This window comes from Amblyraja radiata, chromosome 32 (assembly GCF_010909765.2).
Source record: "Amblyraja radiata isolate CabotCenter1 chromosome 32, sAmbRad1.1.pri, whole genome shotgun sequence".
Taxonomy (NCBI): Eukaryota; Metazoa; Chordata; class Chondrichthyes; order Rajiformes; family Rajidae; genus Amblyraja; species Amblyraja radiata.
In genome coordinates, this window is record NC_045987.1 from 6,293,464 (window position 1) to 6,312,119 (window position 18,656).

Consider the following 18,656-nt stretch of genomic DNA (forward strand, 5'->3'; position numbering starts at 1 on the left):
ATGTTAGAGGATTGGAATAGTCATGGGTCCTCCACGTACTGATCTGTGGATTCCCAAATCTCCCAGCCAACACATCCCAGTTATAGAGTCAGAGTTATAGAGTCATACAGCATGGAAACAAGCCCCTTTGGCCCAACCAACACGTCCCATCCACACTAGTCCCACCTGCCTGCATTTGGCCCATATCCCTCTAAAGCTGTCCTATCCATGTACCGGTCCAAATGTTTCTTAAACGTTGCGATAGTACTGAATGATAGTATCTCAACTACCTCCTCCGGGAAACATACCAGTCATCCTGCCTTCTCCCCATAGTCCCCGACACCCTTACTAATCAAGAATATGTCAAACTCCGCTTTAAAAATATCCATTGGCTTGGCCAAATGCCGCAATTCTTTAGAAAGGCAAATAATAAGCAACTGATGGTACAAATCCTCCCCTTCCCTCCCCGAAGAGAAGAAGAAGAGGAATGCCTCCCCAAAAACCTAAGAAAAGAAGAGGGAAATCCTCTCCCGAAGAAATGGATCTATCCTCTCCTCTCTCGGAGGAGAGAAGGAGAAAAAGAAGAAAGAGAATCCTCAGAGATCAAAAAAAAAAGGAACTCTCGCGCCCAAGGAACTCCTCGAGGAAGATCCTCTCCTCTCTCCTCTCCCCTCTCCCTCCCCTCTCCTCCCCTCCTATCCTCTCCACCACCCTTCCCCCCCTCCACTCCTCTCCCCTCCCTTCCTCCCCAGTCTCCAGTCCCCTACATATGCCTCAGTAACTGGTTACATTGAAGAGTTTTTTCCATGTTAAAGATGATATCCCTGGATCCAGCATGGTGAGCAATGGTGACCTTTGTGTTCCTCCTACACCAGATGCTTGTCTGTGCAGCTCGGCAGCAGAGGCAGCAGCAGAGGTCAGTGAATCCCATTATGGAAGTGTTTGCCTGGCTTTGCCTTTGGGGCCTCCAGACGGCCTCTCACCAGGGTGTCATCTTATTCAGAATCTCTCCACATTGCTCTCCCAAAATAGCAACCTCACAATGACAGCCCGAGCATCTCTCCACATCCCTCCAGGAATATCATCAGTGCCCTGATCCAGAAAGTCCCCGCGTGCAATCAGATGACCTCAACGTTAAGCTCGAGATGAGGCACAAAAAGCTGGAGTAACTCAGCGGGACGGGCAGCGTCTCTGGGGAGAAGGAATGGATGATGTTTCGGGTCGAGACGCTTCTTCAGTTTAAACCAGCATCTGTGGTTGTTTCCTCAACATTAAACACGGCACCGTGACGCTCACTGCCTGATCCACGTGTGTCGGGGATGAAGAAGAGTGATCGGCAAGGATTAAAGGGCGCAGCTTTGTGGTGAGAGGGGAAAAGTTTAAAGGGGAAGTGCGGGGGAACATTGAAAGGCCTCCACAGAGTGGACATGGAGAGGATGCTTCCTCTCGTGGGAGAATCTAGGACCAGAGGCCACAGCCTGGGAATTAAACGACGTCGGGAATAGCACGAGTGTCAGGGGATTTGAGGGGAAGGCAGGAGAATGGGATTGAGAAACATAGACATAGAAACATAGAAAATAGGTGCAGGAGTAGGCCATTCGGCCCTTCGAGCCTGCACCGCCATTCAATATGATCATGGCTGATCATCCAACTCAGTATCCCATCCCTGCCTTCTCTCCATACCCCCTGATCCCTTTAGCCACAAGGGCCACATCTAACTCCCTCTTAAATATAGCGAGAGGGAAAGATAGATCAGCCATGGTTGAATGGCGGAGCAGACTTGATGGGCCGAATGGCCTAATTCTGCTCCTATAACTAATTAACTGATTGGGGGGGTTTTAACATGGGTGCCTGGAACACATTGCCAGTGATGGGCGGTGGAGGTAGATATACGATCGTGGCATTATCTACCTCACTCTCTCTATCTCTTCCCCCATTCCCTCTCTCTTTCCCCCCTCTCGTTCCCACCTCTCTCTCTCTCTCTCTCTCCCCCTCGTCCTCTCACAAAGGCAACCTTTATTGGACTGGATTTTTTTCCCCGCCAGCACACAGAGACTGTGGCGAAATGCATTTCACCTATTCCCGTGGACGGCTCGATTGTAATCATGTGTTGTCTTTCCGCTGACTGGTTAGCACGCAACAAAAGCTTCCTCGGTACACGTGACAATAAACTAAACTAAACACTTAGTTTCTCCAAGGTAGACAAAAATGCTGGAGAAACTCAGCGGGTGCGGCAGCATCTATGGAGCGAAGGAAATAGGCAATGTTTCGGGCCGAAACCCAATGGGTTTCGGCCCGAAACATTGCCTATTTCCTTCGCTCCATAGATGCTGCCACACCCGCTGAGTTTCTCCAGCATCCTTCTCTTCCATCCATTTTCCAGCATCTGCAGTTCTTTCCTACACAATTATTTGGTTTAGTTTAGAGGTACAGAATGGAAACAGGCCCTTCGGCCCAGCGAGTCCGCTCCGACCAGCGATCCCCGCACACTAGCCCACACTAGGGGAAAAGTTTACATTTATGCCAAGCCAATCGACCTGCAAAAACCTGCACGTCTTTGGAGTGTGGGAGGGAACCAAAGATCTGGGAGAAAACCCACGCGGGTCACGAGGAGCACGTACAAACTCCGCACAGACAGCACCTGTAGTCGGGATCGAACCCGGGTGTCTGGCGCTGTAAGGCAGCAACTCTACCGCTGCGCCACCGTGCCGCCCCAGCCTGGCTTTGATGGCAGAGAGCCCGATGTGTCGCCCCCGTGCTAGAGGCAGGAAAAATGTTCCCAATGTTGGGGCGAGTCCAGAACCAGGGGGCCACAGTCTTAGAATAAAGGGGAGGTCATTTAAGACTGAGGTGAGAAAAAAACTTTTTCACCCAGAGAGTCGTGAATTTGTGGAATTCCCTGCCACAGAGGGCAGTGGAGACCAAGTCACTGGATGGATTTAAGAGAGAGTTAGATAGGGTTCTAGGGGCTAGTGGAGTCAAGGGATATGGGGAGAAGGCAGGCACGGGTTATTGATAGGGGACGATCAGCCATGATCACAATGAATGGTGGTGCTGGCTCGAAGGGCCGAATGGCCTCCTCCTGCACCTATTTTCTATGTTTCTATGTTTCTATGTGCACAGGTTGACTAGACCAGGGCATCAGAGGTTAACTTGTCACTCTCAGTGAGAGAGCCGCCTGGAACTGCTGCTTGGGAAAGTAAAATAGCTGCATAATTTATTCTTCAAATATGATAAAATATGCAATAGCTCGCATAATTAGGTGTATCGGGATGGAATGGCGGATGGCGGCTTGATAAATGCGGCATAATCTTGGGTACTCAGAAGATCCTGAGTGAAGGTGAAAGCTTGTGTTAAGTCTCCCTGTGTTAAGTTTCCCTGCGTTAGGAATCACAATCTCAGTTCTTCAGTCTCCCCGCACTGATGAATGGGATTTGCCATCACTGATACCATTCTATTGGAGGAACAGCACCTCAAGTTTCGCTTGTGCCGGTATATTTTTGATTTCTCCAACTTCAAGTAACCCTTGCGTCCTCCCCCCCCCCCCTCTCCAAACCTCCCCACCCTGGTCATCGTGCTAGTTTCACTGTCATCCGTTGAGTTCCGCTTTTCACTTATTATCACCGATCCCACAGCCAACAATGGGCTCTTTGTGTGTCCCATCTTTCCTTGATTATCATTGCATTTTGCATATCTTCTATTCATTTCTCCTCAGAGCCGTCCATATCCCTCTTTCCCCCCCTCCCCCGACTCTCAGTCTAAAGAAGGGTCTCGACCCCGAAAGGTCACCCATTCAAACTCAAACTTCTCATTGGTTCATTGGGTCCAATCTCCTTCCAAGTAGGAATGGGATGTCCATTTAAGAGGCAGCTACATTCATTATACACATACAGTAAGTATCCAGTTGTCTAACTCGTACTTCAGATAGCCCTTGCTTTCTCTCTCCATCCCCTTCCCCTTCCCAGTTCTCCCACCAGTTGTACTGTCTCCGACTGCATTCTATCTTTATCCCGCCCCCTCCCCTGACATCAGAAGAAGGGTCTCGACCTGAAACGTCGCCCATTCCTTCTCTCCAGAGATGCTGCCTGTCCCGCTGAGTTACTCCAGCGTTTTGTGTCTGCCTCCTGTAATCTGGTACTAGAAGTTCCCTCATTTTGGGGAGATCGCTCTCTGTGTCCACAAGACAAGCCTGACTTAAACCAAGGTTACAATCAAAATTACAGAGGTAATAGAAATCAGAATCGTTCGTGCCTTCACATTAATAGCCTCTTCTGTGAGCAACTGGGGTGAAACAGACGCGCCGATCGTTGTGTACTCTGGAGTGACGTGCAACAGACCTGCACCCGCAGTAATGCAGCAAGCACACCGATCATAGTGAGATACTCACAGCACAAGCAATGATAAAAGGACAGCAAGGGACCCATCACTAAGAGGGGAGAGGGACCGATCGACTGAGGGCCAAAGAGAGGAAGAATCAGTCGAATAGCCCACCCCACATAAGAGATGTAGTGACCAATAAACCAGTCCAGAACTATCGTCTACCTCATTGGGCTCACCTCCACTTTTCTTCCCACAGGCCATGAGGACTGTAAACTCTTTTCTCACCAGGGACCAATCCACCGTTGTGTTGTGTCTTTTTTCTCTCTAAAATGTAAATACTGGTTCTGTTCTATTGTTCTGTTATTTTTTTGCACAATCCGCAGGCATCGCCACTTTCATTTCACTGTACATCTTGTATGTGTATGTGACAAATAAAGTTGACTTGATTTGACCATCCTATCCTTGATCGGACTTTGCTGGCTTCACCTTGCACTAAACCCTATTCCCTTATCATGTATCTATACACTGTAAATGGCTCGATTGTAATCATGTATTGTCTTTCCGCTGACTGGTTAGAACGCAACAAAAGCTTTTCACTGTACCTCGGTACACGTGACAATAAACTAGACTGCAATCACAGAGTGGATCAACTGATCCTCCAAAGGAATCAATCAAAATCCATTCCCCCCCCCCCAACCTTAGATGGCATCAACCCCTCTGGCTGTTACAGAGATCATGATCAGTGCCCAAGAGAGAGAGAGAGATGTGTAGGGGGGAACTGCAGATGCTGGTTTACACCGATGATAGACACAAAAAGTTGGAGCAACTCAGCGGGTCAGACAGCATGTGTAGGAAAGAACTGCAGATGCTGGTTTAAATCGAAGATAGAAACAAAATGCTGGAGTAATTCAGCGGGACAGGCAGCATCTTTGGAAAGAAGGAATGGGTGATGTTTCGAAGAATGGTCTCAACCCAAAACGACTCCCATTCCTTCTCTCCAGTGATGCTGCCTGTCCCGCTGAGTCACTCCAGCATTTTGTATCTATCTTCGGGTCAGACAGCATCTCTGGAGAAAAGGAATAGGGGACGTTTCGGGTGGAGACCCTTCTTCAAACATGCTGCTTTACACCAAAGCTAGAGGGGTGGGAGATTGCAACCTTCACGTGGTCCACCCTATTTCGACTAATGCAATCAACCCGACGTGCACAAACACTAAGATCAAATAGAACAAGTTGACCTCCAACTTTAGGCTGTGCATGCCATACGCAAGAAGATGAAGACCAAAGCTAGATACAAAATGCTGGAATAACTCAACGGGCCAGGCAGCATCTCTGGGGAAAGTCTGATGAAGGGTCTCGACCCGAAACGTCACCCATTCCTTCCCTCCAGAGATGTTGCCTGTCCCGCTGAGTTACTCCAGTATTTTGTGTCTATCGCGACAGAGAGAGAGAGAGAGAGAGAGGGAGAGGGTTTGATCTCAGATTACACTAAGATCCAAGATTTTATATGCAGTTATTACAACCATAATGAAGGCAAGGAACGGGAGTTTAAATATTAAACCACCGCCAGGTACACTTTCAATCTGCACACTGCCCGTAGGCACGAAGGAAATATAAAATATCTTCACAGAAGGTTAAATTTAATTATTAATCTAACAGTTATCACAGATCAGATAATAAAAAAAAACTACAAACCGTTTAAGACAGGAAATATTTCAGTCACAGCTCAAACAAATGATGTATGGAATCTGTTTTTTTATTTTAAAGCAGTAGATGGTATTTTCTGCAGTTGCTGATGAGGAACACCCCCCCCCCCCCCCCTCCCCCCCCCCTCACACGCCGATCTTCCTGACATCCCCTCAGTGCAGCAACTTATATCATCCCATCCCTACCCTCAGGTGGTGGCGCAGCGGTAGAACTACTGCCTCACAGCGCCAGAGATCCGGGTTCGATCTCGACAACAGGTGCTGACTGTACGGAGTTCGCACGTTCTCCCCGGGACCCCGTGGGTTTTCGCCGGGTGCTCCGGTTTCCTCCCACACTCCAGTTTGTAGGTTAGATAGGCACAAAATGTTTGAGCAACTCAGCGGGACAGGCAGCGTCTCTGGATAGAAGAAACGGATGACGTTTTGAGTCAGGCCCTTCTTCGACCCGAAACATCACCCACTCCTTCAATCCAGAGACGCTGCCTGTCCTGCTGAGTTACTCCAGCATTTTGTATCTATCTTCGGTGTAAACCAGCATCTGCAGTTCCTTCCTATATAGTTTGTAAGCGAATTGGTTTCGTTAAAAAAATTTGTGAATTGTCCCTGGTGTGTAGGATAGTATCAGCAACAGAGTGATCGGTGGTCGATGCAAACTCGGTGGGCCGAAGGGCCTGTTACCTCGCTGTATCTCTAAAGTGTAAAGTCTACCTTGCAACCATCTACAACCACAATCCATTATCTCCACCCAATCTGAAGAAGGGTTCAGGCCCAACACATCAATGCCTACACCCTCTGGAGATGCTGCCTGACCCACTGAGTGACTGCAGCACCCTGTGCTCTGTGCAGCATTCCAGCATCTGTAGTTCTTTGTTGGCGGGAGAGAAGGCATAGTTTTGGGCAGTGTGCCAGAAAAGATCTGATGTGTCTTGTGTGAACTGTACGTGGTGCAACAGTGACACATCAGTGATGGGGGTGGGGGGGGGGGGCGACGGGACGGTAGTTTACGATGACCAAATGTCCTACGTTGGATAAAAACAAAAAATGCTGGGATCATATAGTGGTGGGATCTATACAGAGAGAAGCAGTGCTTGCATTTCTCCGACTGTTTTCCTTATTTCCACAGATATTCCCGAATGTTTTGTGCATTTTTCTGTTTTTATTTCAGGTTTTCGGCATCTGCAGTTCCTGGATTTTTTTTTTGTTGCTTTGCCCTGGGTTCCTTCCTTGTTGACTGACTTCAGTCTTAGAGCAGGTTTCATCCAAATAGAGTTGCATATTCCATCATGATCACTACTATTTCATACAAGCAGTGAGATGCCTGGATAGAGTGGATGTGGGGAGGATGTTTCCACTGGTGGGAGAGTCCAGGACCAAGGGGCCATAGCCTCAGATTAAAAGGACGTCCCTTTTGAAAGGAGAAGAGGAGGGATTTCTTTCGTCAGCCAGTGGTGAATCTGTGGAATTCATTGCCACAGGCTGCCGTGGAGGTCATGACATTGGATATTTTTAAGGTGGAAATTGAAAGATTCTTGGTTAGTGCAGGTGTCAGGGGTTATGGGGAGAATTCAGGAGGATGGGGTTGAGAGGGAGAGACAGATTAGCCATTATTGAATGGCGGAGTAGACTTGATGGGCCGAATGGCCTTACTCTGCTCCTAGAACATGTGATCTTGACTTGTATAAGTGACAAAGCTCAGGAGAGATCAACTGAAACCTTCACCACAGGTTCCTGTTCTTGCAGCCAAGGTAGTAACATGGCTGGTCTTATTAAGTTTCCTGTCTTGACAGCAGAATCCTTGATGGTGATGAATTTGACAATTATAACTCCATGAATGTCAGTGAGAGGTGATCGGACATCCCCTTTGTTTGGAGATGATCGCTGAATGGTGTGAGAGTGTGCAGTAACCCTAGAATACAGGTAGTGAATGTGTATGAAGGAACTGCAGATGCTTGATTGCACCGAAGATAGACACAAAATGCTGGAGTAACTCAGCGGATCTGGCGGCATCTCTGGAGAAAATGTTGGAGTATAGGAGACCTCTCATGACCATAGGAGGGAGACCTCTCACGACTGTACAGCCTGTATGGTTGTGAGAGGTCTCCAAAGAGTCGTAGCATCTTTCTGGTGCAAGGTAAAGTCAAGTAAAGACTGATCAAAGAGGGTCTCTAACGAGGTCTGCTGTCTAGTTGCTGGTGGGATGGTTCGGTTGCCTGATGAGCCTGCATCTTCCATTACTGGGCTCCTGCATTGCTCTGCTCCTAACCTTTCATCTGCAGCCTAACCTCCTCCAATCGATCATCAGCCATTCACAATTCCCCATAGAGTCTGAGGTCAAAACGTCAGGCTCAACATATGGGCAACATCGGGGCGATAAGGAGAGCATCGAGGAAACGTAGTTGCCATGGTACAGCAAAAAGTTCCTCCCAGATCCTCCACGCTGCCTTGCAAATGCCTCTCCCTCACCGCAAAACAAGTGCCTTTAAATGTACCATCTATCTTCCCGCTGATCAGAGATTCCTACAGCATGCCGATCGTTCGTAGAACAGGTTACCCAGCTTCCGCCCAACCAATACTAATGCATATTTGTTGCTGTGGTTCCATCCTTAGCATTGTTTACATTCCCCAGAGAGAGAGAGAGAGCTGCAGCGAGATCAAGTTACTACAACCCCACCAGATTTGAGACTGAAGACGGTTCTCGACCCGAAAAATCGCCCATTCTTTCTCTCCACAGAGATGCTGCCTGTCCCGCTGAGTTACTCCAGCTTTTTGTTTCTATCTTTGGTTGAAATCAGCATCTGTAGCAAAGATCTTATAGGATCTTTGATCTGTAGTTCCTTCCGACACACTTATTCCTTATTATTATTATTATTATTATTATTATTATTATTATTATTATTATTATTATTATTATTATTAATATTTTATTATTATTAATGTTTAGTGTTTTCTGAGTCATTCGTAACTGTCACTGTATGTCATGTTGTTACCTGTGGGTGGAGCACCAAGGCAAATTCCTTGTATGTGAATACTTGGCTAATAAACTTACTTACGTACTTACGTATCTAGCCCATATTTAATAACCCCTCTGATAATGAGATTTTGTGGCATGGATTATTCAGTTAAATAGTAACTTGGTGATATATTTCTTGGAACTGGAAGGGGAAAACTCACTGAATTTGCATTTCCTTATTGCAATGCCCAATAATCTACTTAAAATGGAATAGCAACATGAACCCAAGTTGCCTTGCAATGCCCAACAAGGAACTAAAATCAAAATTTAATTCTTAATCAATGCGTCACAATGTTATCAAGCATGCTGCTAATCAGTGGATGTCACATCCCCAGAAGTAACAGTGGTATAGTATAAGATTTAACCACTGAATGACAAGAGGTCAGAGTTTTCCTGTTTCTTCCATCACAAAGGCTCCTGTTCTGCTGAGTAGTTCCAGCACTGTTTGTATCTCAATATTTCCACAGCTTTTCAAGAATCATAGAATGATACAGTGTGGAAACAGGCCCTTCTGCCCACACTGGCTAACATGTCCCTGCTAGCACTAATCCCACCTGCCTGCGCTTGGTCCATATCCCTCCAAACCTGTCCAATGCATGCACCTGTCTAACTGTTTCTTAAACGTTGGGATAGTCCCAGCCTCAACTACCTCATCTGGCAGCTCATTCCGTACACCCACCACCCTTTGTGTGAAAAAGTTACCCCTCAGATTCCTATTTAATCTTTTCCCCTTCACCTTGAAGCTGTGTCCTCTGGTCCTAGATTCCCCTCCTCTGGGCAAGAAACTGTGCATCTACGCGATCTATTCCTCTCATGATTTTGTACACCTCTATAAGATCTCCCCTCATCCTCCTGCGCTCCAAGGAATAGAGACCCAGCCTAGTCAACATCTCCCAATAACTCACACCCCCGAGTCCTGGCAACATCCTTGTAAATCTTCTCTGAACCCTTACAAGCTTGACAATATCTTTCCTATAACATGATGCCCAGAACTGAACACAATATTCCGAATGTGGTCTCACCAACGTCTCATTCAACTGCAACATGACAACGAGACAATCAAGAATGTAATTGTCATATGTACTGACTGTGGAACAAGGACATTCTTACAGGCCCGTAAACGCAATGCATACAGATAATATGGTTTTTTTTTTAAATTTAAACCAATAAATGAGTGCAAATAAAAACAAAGCAATAGAAAATAGACAATAAGTGCAGGAGTAGGCCATTCAGCCTCTTCGGGCCAGCACCGCCAATCAATGTGATCATGGCTGATCATCCACAATCAGTACCCCGTTCCTGCCTTCTCCCCATATCCCCTGACTCCGCAATCTTTAAGAGCCCTATCAAGCTCTCTCTTGAAAGTATTCAGAGAACCGGCCTCTGAGGCAGAGAATTCCACAGACTCACCACTCTCTGTGAGAAAAAGTGTTTCCTCATCTCCGTTCTAACTGCCTTACCCCTTATTCATAAACTTGGACTGCCCCAACATTGGGAACATGTTTCCTGCCTCTAGCGTGTCCATACCCTTAACCCTTAAAGACAGTCCATAGAAGTTCACGTTTGCTGAGGTTAGTGATGTGCAGTGTTCACGAGCCTGGTGGTTGCTGGGAAGAAGCTGTTCTTGAACCTGGTGGTCATGGTTTTCAGGCTCCTTCTCGACCCGAAACGTCACCCATTCCTTCTCTCCAGAGATGCTGCCCGTCCCGTTGAGTTACTCCAGCTTTTTTGTGCCTACCTCCTCACCTTTTCTGGTGGATGGAGCTGAGCAGTGGCAAGGCGGACTCGTTTCAAGGTATGTCGAGTCACGTAGTCACAGCATGGAAACAGGCCCTTCAGCCCAACGTGCCCACACTAGTCCCACCTGCCTGCGTTTGGCCCACTGTACTCCTCCCCCCCACCACGCTAGACACCTGGCACATACCTGGGACATCTGTGGTCTGAAGTTGATGTCCTTGAGATCGATGGAGCCGGGGCTCAGGTTGTGCAGAAGCTGACAGAGAAGCACCCCGTCTCTCAGAGCTTGCGCCAGGTCGAAAACCTGGGCTGCCGGCCACACCACCCGGTGGTTGGGGGGCAGCACCTTGCAGTCTATTAGCCAGCGTCCACACTGCCTCCACTCCTCCATCCTGCAGCTGGGTGCGGGAACGTGTGGAGAGGGAACGTCCAGGGATGGGGATGGGATGGGAAGGAGAGGATGAAGTGTCAGGGTAGGGGGATGGAGAAGCTGCGGGATTCCAAGGGGAATTAATCCTGGAAATGGGGATTGGGGAGGAGGGTAAATGAGAATGGGAGGGGGGAGAGAGAGAGAATGGGGGGGGGGGGACGCAAACTAGTTCAGAGGACAATTGTGTCAGGAGGAGGAATTGGGGACTAAGAGAGGGAGCAAGACTCAGGTGGGGAGGGGGGGGGGGAGTGGGAGAAATGAGAATTTCTCAAATAAAGGATACTTTGACTTTGATGAGATGGAAGGAGACGGGAAATAGGGTGAGAGGGGCCTGGTGGGAAGGTGTTAAATGGGCGAAAGGTCCCGGGTATTTCAAAGGCAACGCGTTAGTGGACGGTGGGGTGAGGTTGTGTAGACCGGGGGATGCAGGGACAAGGACAGGGAGCCACGGGAGGTGGGAGGGGGACAGACGAACAGGTTCTGGGGCGGAGATGCCGGGGGAGGGAGAGAGGGATGGGAGGAGGTGGGGGTTTGAGATGACGGTCCCGGGACACTAACGGTCCGGGGGTGGAGGGGGTGGAGGGATGTTAGTGTGCGGGTGGGAATGTGAATGCCTGTCGAGCCGGCTGGGGGGATGCGGCTGGTACTGGAGCCGCTGTGTCTCAGGGCGCAGTTAGCCGGGCTGGAGGAGCGGGATCCCGGGCCGGAGCCGGGGCTCTTCCCATCGAAGCGGGAGCAAGGGGAAGGGGAGGGGAAGGGGAAGGGGAGGAGACGGCCTTCCCTGCAGCACCGACCCGGCACCGGCCCCGGCCCGACGCTCAGTCAATCCTCGGGAGCGGACACAATGTATCTGTGGCCCCGGCAACTTTGTATCCAAGCCCAGCGATTCCCTCCAAGCGACTGGTGATCGGCGGACACCCAGTGGCCGATGTGCACACACTCCCCGTGGACGCGCAACCAGCCTCGGGAGCGCGCACACTGTGAATGCCTCGGGAGCGCGCACACACACACACACAGACACCGTGAACGCGCCTCAGCGCTCTTGCTTTCCGGCTGCGAGCAGCCAAAGTGGATCTCCTCTCTCTCGCTGCATCTAAATTCTGATTTAACCCGTTAAATAATCACTCCAACATCAACCACCAGGTTTGCACATCGCGGGGGCAACGAGGAAACGCTGCATTTCATTCGACGCCGTGGTCAGATTGACATTCATCTCCTGTGAAATAGAGTTCAAAAGGGAACTGCAGATGCTGGAATATCGAAGGCACACAAAATTGCTGGGGAAACTCAGCGGGTGCAGCAGCATCTATGGAGCGAAGGAAATAGGCGACGTTTCGGGACGAAACGTCGCCTATTCCCTTCGCTCCATAGATGCTGCTGCACCCGCTGAGTTTCCCCAGCAATTTTGTGTTCCTGTGAAATAGAGTTGGTTTTGTTTTTTTTGAAAACAGGTTTAGACAAGAACTGCAGATGCTGGTTTAAATCGAAGGTAGACACAAAAAATGCTGGAGTAACTCAGCGGGTCAGGCAGCATCTCTGGAGAGAGTGAATGGGTAAACGTTTCGGTTCGGGTCGGGACCCTTCTGCAGAATGGAAACAAATCTGTTCAACCGGGAAGTGAGAGAGAGCGAGAGAGAGGGAGAGGAGAGCCACGATCCTTAGCTGTTCCAATTTCCCATATCCTCTAAAACACCGCTACTCGTTTACACTTCCCCAGATACATTTAAATCCTAATCTCCCCCATCCCCAAATACCCTGACATGACAGAGTTGGGGAATCGAGAACCAGAGAACATAGGTTTAAGATGAGGGGGGGGGGGGATATTTAATAGGAACCTGAGGGGTAACTTCTTCACACAACGAGTTGGTGGGTATATGGAACGAGCTGCCGGAGGAGGTAGTTGAGGCAGGGACTATCGCAACGTTTAGACTGGTGCATGAATAGGACGGGTTTGGAGGGATATGGACCAAACTCAGGCAGATGGGATTAGTGTAGCTGGGACACGTGGGCCGGTGTGGGCAAGTTGGGCCGAAGGGCATGTTTCCACGCTGTATGACTCTATAACTGTGGCATCTTTACTAACTCGCCATTGGATCTGAATCGCCCACATCACTCAATTATATATATATATTGTACATTCCGAAATCTGTTGTTGAACGTTTAATGCTTCTTCCAACAATCTCTGAGGGTTGCGGAGGAGAGGTTAGTGGCGTTACGAAAGATATATAATTGTGCCTGCCCTACTAACAAATAAAGCAAACTTTAAAAAAAACAATAGACACACAGGGATACACTATGTCATAGAAGATAGAAACAAAATGTTGGAGTAACTCAGCGGGACAGGCAGCGTCTCTGGAGAGAAGGAATGGGTGACGTTTCGGGTCTAGGCCCTTCTTTCCCCTTGCCATTCTGCTTTCCTGATATTGACAATAATTACTTCCAGATTTTGTATAGGAAGGAACTGCAGATGCTGGTTTACACCGAGGGTAGACGGAGTAACTCAGCAGGTCAGACAGCATCTCTGGGCGTCACCCTTGCTTTTCTCCAGAGATGCTGCCTCCTGACCCACTGAGTTCCTCCAGCACGTTTGTCTATCTTCGATTTTCCAGCATCTGCAGTTCCATCTTGAACATTGTAGATTTAGTTGGAGAGGAGTTGAAAGAAACCATTGAATCATGTTGGGGGTTTTTTTGCCCTGAAACCAGATTTTTGCCCATCCAGTACAGGAAGTCCGACAATGTCGCAATTTAGACGCAGTGACGGGTATTTTTGAGTTTACAGCGAAGGGAGTGAGGCAGAGCTGTACGTTTTTTATCAGCATATATGTGGAAAATCACCAGGCGCAGACAAATGAGGCTAAGATCAGCTAAGAAAACGTTGCACTGGCCAGCGTTATTTTCAGAGAGAATGGAGGCGATTGGGTGATTTCAGTGTCAAACGTCCCTGGAAACAGTTCGGCTGTAATTGATTTCATTCGTTTAATTTATTTGCAATTATCATGTACACGCTGCTTATTTCCGGGGGAATTAATTAGAAGGTGTCACTGAATCCTTTGGCGCGACTTCGCTTGCCTCTCCTCTTTAAATTGCCTGTGGTTTCCGAATAAATTGACATTAAATGCTATACAATAACTTTCGCCGAAGTGTAGTCCATCTGCCTTGCGCCGAGTTCCTCGTTGTCTGACGGTGTGCATTGGACGTTCCTCAAAGTCCTCAGCGAAACTGCAGGTGCTGGTTTACAAAAGAAGACACAACGTGCTGGAGTAACTCGGCGGGTCAGGCAGCATTTCTGGGGAACATGGAATGAGGACAGGTAGACAAAAGTGTTGGAGAAACTCAGCGGGTGCAGCAGCATCTATGGAGCGAAGGAAATAGGCAACGTTTCGGGCAGAATAGGAACCATTTCAGGAAATAGGCAACGTTTCGGGCCGAAACCCTTTCGGGTTTCGGTCCCGAAACGTTGCCTATTTCCTTCGCTCCTTAGATGCTGCTGCACCCGCTGAGTTTCTCCAGCATTTTTGTCTACCTTCGATTTTCCAGCATCTGCAGTTCCTTCTTAAACATGGAATGAAGACCCGAAGCTCTGTTCTCCAGAGATGCTGTTTTTGTACCTTCTCCGCGGCCTTTTTTGATAAGGCGCCCTAGCTCACTAGCACCACGTTGCTCCACCCGCTGCAATTGCCTCACCTGTCATCGCCTTTCAATTGCACCCGTCTAGACTGAACAAATATAATAAAAACATCAGTAATCTTTCCCACTTTTGACAGCACAATCTTTTCTTTCTGTAACTTTTACACGTTGCCTTGTACCATCTTCCGCTTAGGCCTTTAATCTCTCCGGCGTGCTATTTCGTCATAGATGCAGGAGTAGGCCATTCGGCCCGTCGAGCCAGCACCGCCATTCAATATGATCATGGTTGATCATCTAAAATCAGTACCCGTTCTCCACATCCATTGATTCCGTTAGCCCTAAGAGCTAAATCTAACCCTCTCTTGAAAACATCCAGTGAATTAGCCTCCACTGCCTTCTGTGGCAGAGAATTCCACATATTCACAACTCTCTGGGTGAAAAACTGTTTTTCCACATCTCAGTCCTAAAATGCCGACCCCTTATTCTTAAGCTGTGGCCCCTGGTTCCGAGCTCCCCCAACATCGGGAACATTTTTTCTGTATCTACCCTGTCCAATCCTTTAAGAATTTTAAATGTCTCTATAAGAAACCCTCTCATCCTTCTAAACTCCAATGAATACAAGCCCAGTCGACCCATTCTTTCATCATATGTTATAGTCTATATTGTCTACAGTGGAAGGGTCTCTAACCGAAACATCATCCATTCCTTCACTGCAACGATGCTGACTGTCCCGCTGAGTTACCCCAGCATCTTATGTCTATCTTCATGAGAGGTTGGATATCGATGTAGGAGGTTGAGTTCCTAAAGGATAATGGCACGAGGGACTGAATGGACTTCATTTACCTCAAGTTATCTGCTCTATTATCCATGGAAACGCTGAGTATTTGCTCGGTGAACTCGGCCGCATGTCGTTGAGTGCAGATGGATGCAATTCCAAGTACCTGCTGTCAATGGGAAGTCGAGCCACCGCATGTTCAAAACTGTGAACTTTTATTGCTCGTTTAAGAAGGAACTGCAGATGCTGGAAAATCGAAGGTACACATCGTCTGAAGAAGGGGTTCGGCCCGAAACGTTGCCCATTTCCTTCGCTCCATAGATGCTGCCTTGCCCGCTGAGTTTCACCAGTATTTTTTTGTCTAATTTTTATTGCTCGCCCTCGAGCAGCCTTTTTGAACTGTGCCAAATTATTCTGGGTTAGATCATGAGATTTAGGAGCAGAATTAGGCCATTCGGCCCATCAAGTCTGTTCTGTCATTCGATGATGGTTGATCTATTTTTCCCTCCCAATCCCATTCTCCTGTGTTAACTCCCCCCCCCCCCCCCCTCTCCCCTCTCCCCTCTCCCCTCTCCTCTCCCGTACCTAGATGTCTATCGGTGCAAACCAGCATCTGCTGAGTTTCCCCAGCAATTTTGTGTACCTTCTGCGGTTGCTTGCTACACATGGCAGACCGCAAGTTGCTGGTCTATCCCGGGAAGCGAGCACCACCTGCCGGACAGTCCGTGAACCGCCGCCGCTGGAGAACGCGACGACTCCTTCCTCGCTTGCAAGGGCTCTGGTATTTCCCGGGACAGTGATTGCCCGGTGTCTCAGTTGGCTTGGAGTGACAGTGGTTCCCGGGGCTCGATGTCTCTCCATTCATCGCTCATCATTTCTTAATGTGTGGGAAAGAACTGCAGATGCCGGTTTAAACCGAAGATAGTCCAGACACAAAATGCTGGAGTAAACTGTGAAGATTGACAGATTCTTGATTAGTGTTGGAAGGAACTGCAGACGCTGGTCCCGCTGAGTTACTCCAGATTCTTGATTAGTAGGCTCAGCGGCCTAGGCAGCATGAGCCTAGAGAAAAAGGGTGACTTTCGGGTCGAGACCCTTCTTCGGACTAATCTCTCTAGCCCTGCATTCCCTCTCTCTCCACCCCCACCCACACCTATTGTCTATTAGTTCAAGTTCAAGTGAGTTTATTGTCATGTGTCCCTGTATAGGACAATTACATTCTTGCTTTGCTTAAGCACACAGAAAATAGTAGGCATTTACTACAAAACAGATAAATGTGTCCATATACCATGATATAAATATATACACACATGAATAAATAAACTGATAAAGTGCAAATAACAGAAAGTGGTTGCTAATAATCAGAGTTTTGTCTGAGCCAGGTTTAATAGCCTGATGGCTGAGGGGAAGTAGCTATTCCTGAACCTGGTTGTTGCAGTCTTCAGGCTCCTGTACCTTCTACCTGAAGGTAGCAGGGAGATGAGTGTGTGGCCAGGATGGTGTGGGTCTTTGATGATACTGCCAGCCTTTTTGAGGCAGCGACTGCGATAGATCCCCTCGATGGAAGGAAGGTCAGAGCCGATGATGGACTGGGCAGTGTTTACTACTTTTTGTAGTCTTTTCCTCTCCAGGGCGCTCAAATTGCCGAACCAAGCCACGATGCAACCGGTCAGCATGCTCTCGACTGTGCACCTGTAGAAGTTAGAGAGAGTCTTCCTTGACAATCCGACTCTCCGTAATCTTCTCAGGAAGTAGAGGCGCTGATGAGCTTTTTTGATAATTACGTTAGTGTTCTCGGACCAGGAAAGATCTTCAGATGTGCATGCCCAGGAATTTGAAGTTCTTGACCCTTTCAACCATCGACCCATTGATATAAATGGGGCTGTGGGTCCCCCTCCTACTCCTTCCAAAGTCCACAATCAGTTCCTTGGTTTTGCTGGTGTTGAGGGCCAGGTTATTGCGCTGGCACCATATGGACAGTTGCTCGATCTCTCTTCTGTACTCTGACTCATCCCCATCAGTGATACACCCCCACAATAGTGGTGTCGTCAGCGAACTTGATGATGGAGTTCGCACTGTGGTTCGCTACGCAGTCATGGGTATAGAGTGAGTACAGCAGGGGGCTGAGCACGCAGCCTTGAGGTGCTCCCGTGCTGATTGTTATCGAGGCTGACACATTTCCACCAATATGAACAGACTGTGGTCTGTGGACGAGGAAGTCGAGGATCCAGTTGCAGAGGGATGTGCAGAGACCCAGTTCTGCGAGTTTGGTAACCAGTTTGGAGGGGATGATTGTGTTAAATGCCGAGCTGTAATCAATGAATAACAGCCTGACATATGAGTTTTTGTTGTCCAAGTGGTCCAGTGCGGAGTGGAGGGCCAGCGAGATCGCATCCACCGTTGATCTGTTGTGGCGGTACGCGAACTGCAGTGGGTCCAGGTTTTTGTCGAGGTAGGAGTTGATTTGCTCCATGATCAACCTCTCGAAGCACTTCATCACCACCGGCGTTAGTGCCACTGGTCGATAGTCATTGAGGCACGTCACCTTACTCTTCTTGTGCACCGGTATAATTGATGCCCTTTTAAAGCAGGTGGGGACCTCAGACCTCAGAAGTGAGAGGTTGAAAATGTCCGTAAAAACTCCCACCAGTTGGTCCACACAGGTTTTTAGAACACGACCGGGTATACCATCAGGTCCAGGTGCTTTTCGGGGGTTCACCCCTCTGAAGGATTTCCTGACATCGGCCTCTGTGACTGAGACTGAAATGCCATCACAGCAAATGGGGGATCGGGAAGGCACATCAGTATTCTCCCTGTCAAAGCGTGCGTAAAACGCATTGAGCTCGTCAGGGAGTGATGTTACACCAACATTCGAGCTGCCTCCTGGTTTTGCCTTGTAGGAGGTGATTGCATTCAGACCCTGCCACAGCTGCCGAACATCTGTCTCATCCTCCAGTTTGGAGCAGAAGTCCCTTTTGGCCTTTTTGATGGCCATACCAAGGTCATATCTGGTCTTCATGTAGGCCACTGTATCATTGGAGGTGAATGCCCTGTGTCTGGACTTCAGGAGA

General features: G+C 48.4%; 1 protein-coding gene across 7 annotated transcripts in view; it reads right to left on the minus strand.

Moving 5' to 3' along the window:
* vav2 (vav guanine nucleotide exchange factor 2) overlaps positions 1-12,125 on the minus strand; it is a 138,746-nt gene extending 126,621 nt beyond the window's left edge. For 5 of the 7 annotated variants that reach the window (XM_033049050.1, XM_033049048.1, XM_033049046.1 and 2 more), the window contains exon 1: positions 10,939-11,698. In XM_033049050.1, the coding sequence (XP_032904941.1) occupies positions 10,939-11,142 (204 nt within the window). In that variant the 5' untranslated portion in view covers positions 11,143-11,698. Of the gene's footprint in view, positions 1-10,938 lie in introns of all 7 variants that reach the window. The other 2 variants (XM_033049043.1, XM_033049047.1) reach the window with 2 other exon arrangements.
* Between the last annotated feature and the right edge of the window lie 6,531 nt (positions 12,126-18,656).